The sequence below is a fragment of the Parasteatoda tepidariorum genome, chromosome X2 (genome assembly GCF_043381705.1).
Source record: "Parasteatoda tepidariorum isolate YZ-2023 chromosome X2, CAS_Ptep_4.0, whole genome shotgun sequence".
Taxonomy (NCBI): domain Eukaryota; kingdom Metazoa; phylum Arthropoda; class Arachnida; order Araneae; family Theridiidae; genus Parasteatoda; species Parasteatoda tepidariorum.
The window spans coordinates 39,721,245-39,733,795 of NC_092215.1; the positions used below are offsets into that span (position 1 = coordinate 39,721,245).

The window sequence follows — 12,551 nt, forward strand, 5'->3', positions numbered from 1 at the left end:
TATCAAATAAAAAACAATTATCTAAACAGTTGCTGATTGTCATGTAATTTTTCAAACTAAAATACCAATTTTTGTATGTTAAGGAGTTACTATATATTTCTACTTCACTGTTATTGATATGTTTCAAAGGGCTGTAGTTAGATTAGACTATAACATGAACATAATGATTTGGTCCATTGTTAAAGTTTTTTTTTCCCAATATAATTTAAAAAGTAATATTACTGATATATTTGCTATAAATCACATAACAGTATTTATTAAAAGAAATGAAATATTAATGTATATTCTCAGTAGTTTTAATTTGCTGAACCAGATAGTTTTTCAAGTGATAATTGTCTCTTATGTGAACTGAGGAAAAATATAATTTCCAGCTTTATTTTTTTCAATTGGTAATTTTTATTTTCACTAAGTATCAATGTAATTATTTATTACCTTAAACTGTCTGGAATTTATTATTAAAGGGTTGCGCTTGCATAAAATTTACTATCATGGAAATTCAGCTTTTTTGCCTTTTGGCTAATCTCATCCCTGATTTGTACATCTTCTATTAACTTCACTTTGATTGTGTTTTTATAATTATTGTTTTAGTAAAAGTTAGTTTCATGCAGCATTGGGATATTTTTAAATGGCTCAACGATTTATAAACTAATAAAAACTATGGAATCTAAACTTTAAATTTTATGGTAATTTCAACTTATTATTTGGTAACTTTTATTTTAAGGATATTTAATTCATGAAAGCATGATAAAAATGATCTGCAAATACCTTTTTCATGTGTAGCGTAAAAGTATGCAAGCCCAAATAATGCTTCAAATTTTAAGATAAGAATCTTGATTGAAATAAAATATACGTCGAGATTTTATTTTTAAAATAATTTTCTTTTAAATGCATGCATTAGTATTCTTCTGTGTATATATGTAGTTCAGTAGTATTATTTGAGACTCTGATTATCAAAAAGTAGAAAAACTATCATAGAAATAAAGTGGCTTTCTTTGCCTTCATTTATAATTTTCTTTCTAATTTTTTATGTTTATAAAAAAAGTCTTTGAAATTTTATTATTGTTTAATTAAAATAAGTTTGTTTTACATTAATCTGATTGCATATCTAATGATATTTTTACTTTTTTATTAGTATTTTATTTTTTTATTTGTGTTTGAAATTTAAACCATTTGTATTTTTTCAGACTGTTCGCCATGGTTTTCCATTCCAGCCAACTGCCATAGCATTTGATGCAGTTCAACATATTTTAGCTATAGGTACAAAAAATGGCTCTCTGAGATTGTATCCTTTGTGAAATTGCATCATTTTCTAAATGAGTTAATTGTAAATCATTGAATTAGTAATGAAGTAAATTAGCGATGATTTAACAAGTAAATCATTGTTTATCATATGATTTGTTGTATAAAATAATTTTAATTTCAATATTTTAGCTGGTTTAAAATGCATTTTGTGACCAACTTCCTAAATGTTACAGTGAGATACATCATTTATATTTTATAAATTGCTTCTAATGCCTCTATTCTACTAAAAACATGAGTTAAGTGTAAAATAATAATGTACATACAGCATATGTTGATGGTTTTATTTGGACTAAAAGTTTCCTAGTTGTGAAGTTTTTTTGGCTTTAGAAGACTTCACATTACAACTCTATGATTGCTTAAGTTCTAGATTTTCCTTTTTTTTCTGCTAAAAGTCTCATTTAGATAATAATTTTAGTTCAACATTACTTTTGATTTACAAATTTTAACAGATCTTTAAAATTACAGTAAAGTTATTTTTCTTTAATTTGAATATTGTAGATTTGGTCGGCCAGGGGTTGATGCTTGTGTCCAGCACGATATTGATTCTGCTATTATTCAAATCTTATTTTTAGTGAATGAGGTATGTTAATTCAATTGTTACCAATTAAAAATTTAGTTTTCAACTCTTTTAATGATAAATATTTTTAGGGGGCCTTAGTAACAGTTTGTGCGGATGATAGTGTCCATCTTTGGAACATTCGACAAAAACAACCAGAAATTGTACAAACCATCCGATTTCAGAAAGAGAGGTAATTATATTTTTACATATATTTTCTTATTTTGACTATAATATCTTCGTTTATTTTACTTGAGATTTTTATTTGAAATAATTTTATAACTTAAAGCAAATGTTTAATGAAATAGAATTAAATATTTACAGACTTTAATTGTCTTATGTATCAGCATATTTATTTATTTGAACAAGTGTTTGAAATATGTTATGAATTGACTGTATATACATCTATAGTGTTATATTTTTGTTTTTACAATCCATTACCATGGCTGCAAAATTTCCTGATTTTCATTGAAGATTTTCTTTTCATATTTAACGTGGTTACAAAATGTATATATTAATATTTTTCTATTTGTTTGACAAAGTTGGTTTTTAATGATGTTGACCAACACTATGTATAAATAATTGAAATAAATATATAAAAGATTTATCAATATTCTTGGAAGTTATCAAGTGTTTGCATAAAATAATGCCTGCTTATAACTGTAAAATCAATTGTTATATTACTACCACTGCATAAATTCTTTACCAGAATGTGTAAAAATGGCAGCTTGGCACTACTTATAGGAAATTAGTTTGAGTTGAAGTGGCACAGTTAACAAGTTGACACCGTTTCCTGAAAAAAAAATGATTACAGTAGTGAACCTTTTATCCAAAGAGCAGATAATGAAAAAGTTTGAAAATTGGTATGATTTTTGGGCTTGTTTTTGAATGGAAAGTGACTCAATCTCAAGTTTTCAATAACCATGAACTTTTAAGGGTCCAAAATTTTTTATGATCAGGAAATTTTCACTATAGGTTTTATTGCAAGATCTACTATACAATTCTTGCTATACAATTCTTAAATTGTTTCCTGTTTTGATTATATACTTATTATAGTAAAGTTTGAAATTTAAGTATGCAAAAATTTATTATTTTGTTCAATATTTTCTGATTGTAGAACACATTAATAGTTTACTTTTTTTATTATTTACTGTGCTTAGTTTTATAAAAATCGTGATAAGATTAAATCTTATTCTGGTTTGCTTAATTATTTATCCAGAAACAATACTGTAGGATTTCAATAATGTTAAAGTTAGTGCCATGGGCCAGAGTTTAAGATCATGCAATTTCTTAACTTATTCCCTTATTTCTTACACCTGTGAAATGAGCTCCATGGTAGCCCAGTGGTGAGAGCATTGGACTATGGTCTGGATAGGCAGGAGTTCGATCCCCTACTGACTTAATTGGCAAGGTAAATGGCTGTTGAACTTGGCTTGTTTAAGTGTCAATAGATGCAACAATATATGAAATAATTCAAATAATATTTAGTTTTGTTCCACCTGAAAATTGTGCTCTATTCTAATTAAATGCTACATAATGTACAGTAAAGCAGAACTGAAAACACTATTCAGTAAATACCACAGAAAATGCTTTCAAATTGGATGGTTGGTATTAAAGTTTCATTTTCTTTATTCAATTAATCAGATGTGGAAATGGAATGATATTCTGCTCCACACAAGTCAAGAAAAGATAAAATTGTATTGTAGAATGCTAAAATACTTATTCATGGACAATGTTTGGAAATTGAAATATGGTTATTAAATGTTAATAATAGATGATGTTCTGCTATTGCGCCATTTCAACATAAATTGATTCTTATGAATTCTCTTAAGAGCTACTGTTATTTGTCAACTTTTCCAACATCAATAGTTGTTTTAACCGGATGTGTGGAATGATAAGAGTTTGTTTTAGGAACAATGTATCCTAAGTTACCTGTTGAATTTCAGTTTTAGATTGTTTATGTAAAGTTTAGTATCTATCACTTTAAATTGTTCAAAAGTAGGGATGTGTCAGCTTGTATTGGTTTTTTTCTTTATCAACAAAACAAGAATTCATCCTTTTAGGGTAATTATTTAAGGTAAAATTGACCTTAAAAACGTGTTTCATGAATATTTCTTTTATTTTGAAACGTATTAATTGTTAAAAAAAGTCAGTAGTTTATTAATAAAGCCTATTCTTTAATGAAAATCTGATATCCAGAATAATATTTGTTCTATGGATTCCTGTTAATTGGTTGTCTACTGTACTTAGAGAAACTTTTGTATGCCTCTTATCTTGATTTTGCTTTTAAACCCAACATCAAACAATTATGAATGCCATGTGATCAGACTTGTGAATTGATATTACAAACTTTTTGTTGTTGCAAGTTCAAATTTAAGATTTAAAATTTTTAGTTCAACCTTTTTATATTACCTTTAAACGATATGTTTCATTTTCAATTTTTAGGATCACATATGCTTGCCTGCCATTTCATAGCAGATGGTTGTATGTTGGTACTGAGCGAGGAAATGTTCATATAGTAAATGTAGAATCATTTGTTCTCTCTGGTTATGTAATAAACTGGAATAGAGCTGTAGAAATGTAAGTATTGTAATTCACTATATATTGCTTTAAAATAATTTACCATATTTCTCTTTTTATTCATTATTAATTAAGTTTTAAATTTTTGTTACCAGTTTCATACTATATAGTGCACAGGGCATTCTATCTTTCTAAATGCAAAATGATATGTAGATCCAAGCGAGGTTAATGTATAATTTATGTTTTTGGTAAAATTTTTTTAATGGGCAATGTTTTGCCTTTCAGCTCTAGAAAATCTCATCCTGGTGTTGTTATACATTTAAGTGACAATCCTGTTGATCCTAATAAAGTAAATATCTTTTTTACATTTACTTAAATGTTTCTGCAACAAATTTAAAATTTATTTAATTTGATTATTTTGTAAATTTTAATTATTTTTATTTTCTATTAAGTGAAAAGAATTTTAGAATTATTTTTTATCTTTAGATTATTAATTGAAAGATTAAAAGTTGTCGTTTGTAAATCTTTACAAATTAAGAATAATACGTAATTTNTAACATTTGCCGAAAAAAACAATCAGATTTTCGGTTTCAGGGGAGAATTTCCAATAAGTTAGGTATGAAAATAAAAAAATTTATGATGTGCTGTAATTGTCCATTAAGAATAATACGTAATTTATAAGGATATTTACAAAAGTTTGTTTTGGGTAAAGACTGATGAAAAATTTCTCATTTTTATTAGTTTCAACCAAAAGTTATTTGCGAAGTCACCTTTGAGACTCAAGGATATGTTTTTAAATTAACATTACTTGGTGAATGTTTATTAATACTTAAAAGGCAACAAAAAATTTGGTTTTTGAAACAAAGAAATGAAGTCAATAAATTGATACTAATAAAATGGAAACATTTAATTAGTCATTAAAGAAGTTTAAACTATGAAAATCCTTGAACAAGCAATTTTTTTCATAAAAACTAACTTTTTTTAATGAGACAGTAAGCTGTATTATCTAGGGAACTTATGGAAAAGCAATTTTGCATTATGAATGATTTACATATTGAATTATGTGTACAAATGTAAATGTTTTATGTGTACAAATATGTTTTAATGAGTTTCTCCTCTCCATCAACATAAAGTCTGGATGAAACATACATATTCCTGTTTCAGTAGTAATTTATATCTGTCATCTGGTCTGTTTTTTAACTGAATTATTGTATTCTTTTTTCCAGTTGTTAATAGGATATGAAAGTGGAACAGTTGTTTTGTGGGATTTGAAAAACAAAGCTGCAGATTGTAGATTTCAAAGCAACGAGGTATGTTTTGTTGAAATCTTTCATTCTTATTTGATTCTACTCAATCTTTATAAGTGTTCAAGACAAGTAGATGTAGATTTTAATAAAAACAAATTTTTTATGGAAATATTTTTTTTCTAAATTACAAATTTCAACTCACGAAGTTCTAGTTAAAAAAAAACACACACACACATCCTTTTCTAGGTCTTTCTTACCAAATAAATTTCAGTTGAAACTTTAAGATAGTAAAAATTATAAAAATTTTTGATGTCAATTTTTAGCCAAACTTACATATCAGAAAATATAATTTGATTTTTAAATTAGCATTTTCAATGATGTTGCTTTTGTTGAATTTTTCTATGATAAGTTTGGTTCAATAAAGCTTTGCTTTTAATGAACATGTTCACTCAAAATTCATCAAATGAAAGCATACTCCATCATATGTTTTCATAATATAGATGTGAGGGCATGCAGTGGATATTAACAGAAAATTTGAAGACATTTATGGTGATATTATGAATTTTCAAAATACACTGAAATGATAGTTCCATTAGTCTTTCATAATAAATGCTGAACTTGTATCTTCCCTGAGATTTTTTGAATAGGCTTTTGATTTGGCAGGATTCTGAATTAAATTACTCAGTGTAAATATGACTTATTCAAGCTTGATTAGACATGAAAATTCCAAACATATGTGAAAGGAAAACTAAAATGTCAATGTAAAAGCGAACATTGGCTCAATGTGCTATGGAATATTGCTTTATTTTTTGAACTCACCTCATATTTCAGGAAGTAATGAGTTATATATCATCTACAGAAGTTAGTTTGCCTTAAAGTCTTTTTTGTTTTAAATTTTAATTTCGGTATACTTACAAAAATGAATTTAAAAAAAACTGATTATAAAACACAATATTATTCTCATATTACAATTTTTTTTGTCTTATTCATCATTAACCTATTCCTTGTCTTTAGTATTTTTAGCTTTGTTTACATATACTTTAGTTTTGCTTACATATACTTTTCTTCCGTTTTTTTAGTGATTAAAATTTAGTTTTTTTTTATTAAAAATCTTAACTGGATTACTGTTAAAAGTTTTGGACATCAGTGATATGGTGAGAAAGCATTGATGCTATTTTCATTGCATTTTACAGCTTGTGTGCTAGTAAAACTGTGTCTAATATTAGCTCAAAGTTTCTATTTTTGGTTCATAAAATATCTAGGTTTTTTTTCATAATTTATATTTTTTCTGATTACTAACAGTAACCGCAAAAGCAGACTTGTTTGGTTGTGCCCCAACATAAGTTTCTTCAAGTCTTTATTTAATTTTTGTAGACTACAAATTTTTTCTCTGAACTAAAGATGGGTTTTAAGAACTAATAGAGTGATTTTTTTTTCAATATAAACATTTCACTACTTTTGAAATATAAATTTGTTTTTTAGATTATTTAGATATGTTCTCTTAATTTTCTTTGCTGCTAGTTAAACGTTTTCATCCTTTCTGATTTAATATAAATTTCTATTGTTAGTCTTTGAAAAGTGCTTCATGGCACCATGAAGGAAGACAATTCATGTGCAGCTATTCTGATGGTAGTATTAAGACATGGAATATAAAAAATTCTTCCAAACCGGAATCTGTAATGTTTCCTCATGGTAAGTTATTTTTGTATTACATCTGAAAGATTAAAATATCAAAAAGTTTATTTTTTATTTATCAGTAAAAAAAAGTTTTTTTATTGATCAGTTAAGGTTGTACAAATGAAATGCCTCTAAATTTAATCTAGTTTTGAGTGTTGATTAAATAAAAATCTAGATTATTCATTGCAAATCTGTAATTGTAGACAACACACAAATTTTTTTGGCAAATATGCATGGAAAAGTATTTATTCATTTTTTTTGTTGTATTCTTAGATCCTGGGCTTTTCTCATGGGGAGGGATTGAGATAAAAACAAATTTTTTCAGTAGTTCACAAAATTTCACATTTTAAGATAACTATAAAAAAAAACTTTAAGTGTTGATTTAGTCAAGCTTAGATATAAAAGAATATAATTGGATTTTTAAATTAGTTTTTTTTTGTAATGACGCATTTATTAAACATTTCTTTGATAAACTCAATTCAATTAGACTATGCTACTTGAACAAAAGAATTGACAAAAAAAAATTATTAAAAATATTTCTTCCATTTGCTGAATGTATGTAGAATGATAATTTTTAAAAAATTTTCTTACCTTATTTTTAATTTAACTGAACTTAAATCATTAATAACTTGTGAATTTTTTTATTTGTTTGAAATATTAGGGGGGACATTTTTGAGATTATTGAGGAGGACTTGTCTTCATCATCCCCTACTCTAGTGACACTCATGCCTTAGATAAAACTTATATTTAGGATTAACCTTATTCACTAATTTTATTATGTTTCTTATTCACCCTTATGTTCTTTAAGTATTCAAGCGTTTAGTTCAGTTAAAACACTTTGTTGGAAACAAATGATTTGAGTTAGTTTTTTTTCAAGGTGCTTTTTTCCATTAATCATATTTTCATGTTCTCCCTGAACAGATCACCACCAACCTCCAAGACACAAACATATGTTAAAAATTTTATTAGGTGATTTCAAAATACTTATGAAATATTTCGAAAACAAAAACAACTTAATATAATCTATGGGATCAAATCATGATAAGTATTAGGTGGACCGGAAAGTAATGTCGTCTCGGTGCATTAAATATTCATTAGTCTTAAAAAACAATTGATTTTTTAAAGATCTATTTCAATTCCTTTTCAATCCGGCATTGAAAAGTTGTTGCTAATGAGGGTGAATACATTACTGATTAAAAATAAAATCTTGATAATAAATATCAAATGCACCAAAACGGCATTACTTTCCGGTTAACCTAATACATGATCAGTTCATGATAAGTAAATTTTTAATTCATTGTCTGAGTCAAATGAATAGCTACAGTGTTAATTAAAACTTATTTGAATTTAGATCTTTATTGTTAATAAGATTGTATTAAATTGCATTATTATTAAAAATGGGGTTCTGCAGTTTGGAAACAGCTTTTTTGTTGCATGCTCTTACTACATTTTTGACACAATGAGCAAAAAGGTGTACTTTGTTTTCTGATTTCTATTGTCACATTATTTTAACATAATTTTATTTTACATGAAACTTTATGCAATTTTTCAACAAGTATAATTTATTTCAGCTAAATCTGTTAAAGAGGGAAATCCAGAAAGTTGCCAGCAAATCAGTAAAGTTGAATGGAAAACTGCTCGTGGGAGGTAAGACTGCATGGTTTAAAAATCATTACAATCCTAAACTTGAAACATTCTTAAACTTGGAAGCTTTAATATGTTTATTAAAGATTTCAAGTTTGAGCAAGTATTTCCTATTTTATTTGCTTATTAATATCTGTGATAGTATTTAATGAGTTGTTTTACCTAATGTTTATAATAGTTTTATTAGGGTTCACAAATATTTTTAGATGAGGGCTACAGAAATATATTGCATTTCTGTAGTCACAACAAATTCAGCTTTTATGTGCAACTCATTTTTTTTCATTGTAATAAGAACAATATCAGATTTGCATATAAATTGAAAAAATATGTATTTTTTAATAATAAAAATTATAAAATTGTATATTGCTCATTTAATAAGGTTAAATTATAGCACTTTATAACTTTTTCTTAGAATTTTTTTTTACTGTTCATAAGTTTTTTATATCTTTAATTTCTAAATAAATCCTTGAACCGTATTTGTTTAGAACATGTTTTGGTGAAATAAATTTTCTTTTAAATTATCAAAATGTAAAAAAGTTTCTTAAATAATCTTTTGTATTTTGGAATTGTAATGTTATAATTTCAGTGGACTTCCAAATTTGTTAAAAGAAGTTTGAAGGACATTTAAAATTTTCTTATGCTAATTATGTCCTTTGCCAAATATTTTTTTGGTTTGAAGATAGGGTATATTGTAATCATTAGAGGGCTGTAGGTTGTTCTTCTCTAAGTTACTTCATTCACTCTCATTAAGTTGCTTATAGTTTACTTCAATTTGATTTCTCTTTTGTACTAATTTTTTTAAAATAAATCTGGTTAGAGTGTGTAACTACACAACATTCAGCATCTTGTTTTGGCTTGTTTAAAATCAAATAGATATTATGTTGCAGTTATGTTTTTCTTGTAGTTGTATTTTTCTCTCCTCTGTATTTCAATTCTTAGCAGTTGTAAAAATATTTATTAAGGAGAAAATGTATAAATAAAATTCTAAAATTGACAGTTTTTTATTGATTATCGAATTTTTCCTAACAAGGCTAATTCCAGCAATATTTCTACGAATGTTCCATTTCATTCAAACTTGTTTAATTTTAGCTTCTTTAAACTTGAAACCTACAAAAGAAAAAAAAGATTAAGCTGGCAATATTTTAGTGATGAGAGACTTTTACAGTGGAAACAACATTATTTTGCTCTTTTTTTCTTTTTTTAAATCAAAAAAGAATTTTACATTGATGAATAATATTAAGAAAAATTTTGTGCAATTTAAAATAAACTGAATGATTTCTTTTTTAGACAAATACTATATATTCATTTTACATTTTTATTAAAATGTAAAGATATTCTTAACAAAATTTATTAAATTGAAGAATATCAGTATACATCATGATTATTTGAACTGATGATGCTAATTAGGGTGTTATAGGTGTATCTAATTTTCTGCAGTGGATTATTTTAATTTTGATCAATGAGAACAACAATAATTAACTGACAATCAACCAGTTTACTATTGCCGGGCTAATACACACAGCCATGTTAAGCTTACACATTGTGACGTTAATTATCATTTATTTATATGTTTATTAAATAATACATGTTCGATCTTTGTTTATCTTTAGACTTACTTTCTGGAGGAAAAAAACATTCTATGAACTTGCAGGTATTCTGAGGATTCCAGATCTTGAACTTACCTCTATATATCGCTACTTATTGTTTTTAACAAGTTATTTGCTGTGATCAATTTACTAGCATATTTTTTTCTTTGACTCTGTGCCATTTTGCATATCTGGAAAGCTAAGTTTGAATTGGATTTTCTCTTCTGGCTACTTTTTTATCATTGAAAATTGCTTTGAATATTTACAAAGGTGCTTGTCTTGATAAGAAAAAAGGATTTACCATCAGTCTGTGCCAGTTTCAACATTGAGGACATGCTGTTTCCTTTCGTGAAGCTTTGTTAGTTTGGCATCTACTGCCATTTTGTTAAGAGAGATAATTGCTGTTCTGATTTGATTTAGAATTTGGGTGTCTATTATTGATCTTTTTAACTTCAGTCATTTCATTTCATATATTTCAGTTTTTTTATGATTTGTATTCATTATTGCAAAGATTCTACTGTTTACATTTACGTAGGGTATCAGTGAATTTTAAACATTGTACATACAGTTTTACAGCTAAACAAGGTGACAAAATTATTTTCCCACTTCAAAATATAACTGATTTTTTTATCTTCATTTTTCCTGTATTCCTTGACCAACCTGCATATGAAAATAATTATTCTTCATTTTTATAAAGTATGGAGTGAAGGATTAATTTTAGAATGAAACTTGCTTTGTTCTGTTTTAGCCATTATTTTATAATTGATTATGAAATGCCTAATTTTCTGGTATGTGTCTTCACTTCTTGTTAGGAATAAAAATTTAATATAACTTCAGATCTTTATGATATACTCTATTAAACTTTGTTCTATGTCAAAAACTGTTTTATATTAGGTTAGCAACTCAAATTTTCTTGTATATTTTGTCAAAAAATTTTCACTCTTTGATTTCTTTGTTTTTATAAGAAATTATACTTACTTCCAAAATCATTTATCACATTAGTAAGCTGACTTAACTAAAGAAACAATGGATTGTTGGAATCTTTATTCTGTGTCCTATAAATTTGAATGTAATGGTACCAAGTGTGAAAGTAGCAAGTCCGGTTGTTTTTTAATAAGTTAGTCATAGTTTTTATATGCCTTTTGAATATTAATAGGTAGTCATTGCATTAAATTGCTTTCTCAACAATGTTTTGTTATTGAAAATATTTTTATTTTAAATACTTATTTATTTAATTTTTTTTCTAGTGATTCATTTATTGCTTTTTCTGGTGGTATGCCATTAGACCAAGGAAATTTGAATCCATGTGTTACAGTTATTCATGGGAAAACAACAACAGTTTTGGAGATGGAACACAGCATAATAGACTTTGTAATGCTGTGTGAAACTCCTTGGCCAAGTGGTATGATTCTTACTTTTGTATGTTTGGTTTTTATCTTATTTTATTTCCCTACACTGAATATTCTAATTTTGTATTATTGTTCTAGACTATCAAGATCCATATGCCATTGTTGTTTTACTCTATAATGATCTTGTTGTCATAGATCTAACAAGCTCAGGGTAGGTTTCAGTTAAAACTACTTTTTGGTGTGTTTTGATTTATGAGGTTACTATGTTTTTTAATGTATTATCATTTTTATCAAAATATTTAATTTTTTAGTATTTTTTTAATTAAATTCAGAGTTATTTTGTTTTATTAAAGTCATAGAATGCTACTGATATTTTTGATATAAGTGCTCCTTTAGTTGATTTTTATTATGGATGAAACACGGCTTCATTATATTGATTACTTTTTGTTTTTATTTCTCTCTGAAAAGGAATATTTTAGTCCTGTTTTCTTACTGTAGATTATTGTTTAACTTTGTTTCTACTGAAAGTACTTTGTTTAACTATTGGTATAACTTTGTTTAACTTTATTTAATTATTTTTACAAATTGGTTCAATGTAGTATACTGAAAGAATGATAAAGTTGCAACCAATGTGTTTCTTATTATTTAGTTATTGAAATACATCTGTGGT

General features: G+C 26.2%; 1 protein-coding gene across 2 annotated transcripts in view; it reads left to right on the forward strand.

Annotated features, from left to right (window-relative positions):
* LOC107442618 (syntaxin-binding protein 5) overlaps positions 1 to 12,551 on the forward strand; it is a 60,520-nt gene that overhangs the window by 5,390 nt on the left and 42,579 nt on the right. For both annotated transcript variants that reach the window (XM_016056227.4, XM_016056228.4), the window contains exons 2-11: positions 1,185 to 1,282; positions 1,801 to 1,882; positions 1,951 to 2,051; positions 4,304 to 4,438; positions 4,664 to 4,727; positions 5,605 to 5,688; positions 7,194 to 7,317; positions 8,874 to 8,949; positions 11,780 to 11,934; positions 12,020 to 12,092. In XM_016056227.4, the coding sequence (XP_015911713.1) occupies positions 1,185 to 1,282; positions 1,801 to 1,882; positions 1,951 to 2,051; positions 4,304 to 4,438; positions 4,664 to 4,727; positions 5,605 to 5,688; positions 7,194 to 7,317; positions 8,874 to 8,949; positions 11,780 to 11,934; positions 12,020 to 12,092 (992 nt within the window). The remainder of the gene's footprint in view (positions 1 to 1,184; positions 1,283 to 1,800; positions 1,883 to 1,950; positions 2,052 to 4,303; positions 4,439 to 4,663; positions 4,728 to 5,604; positions 5,689 to 7,193; positions 7,318 to 8,873; positions 8,950 to 11,779; positions 11,935 to 12,019; positions 12,093 to 12,551) is intronic.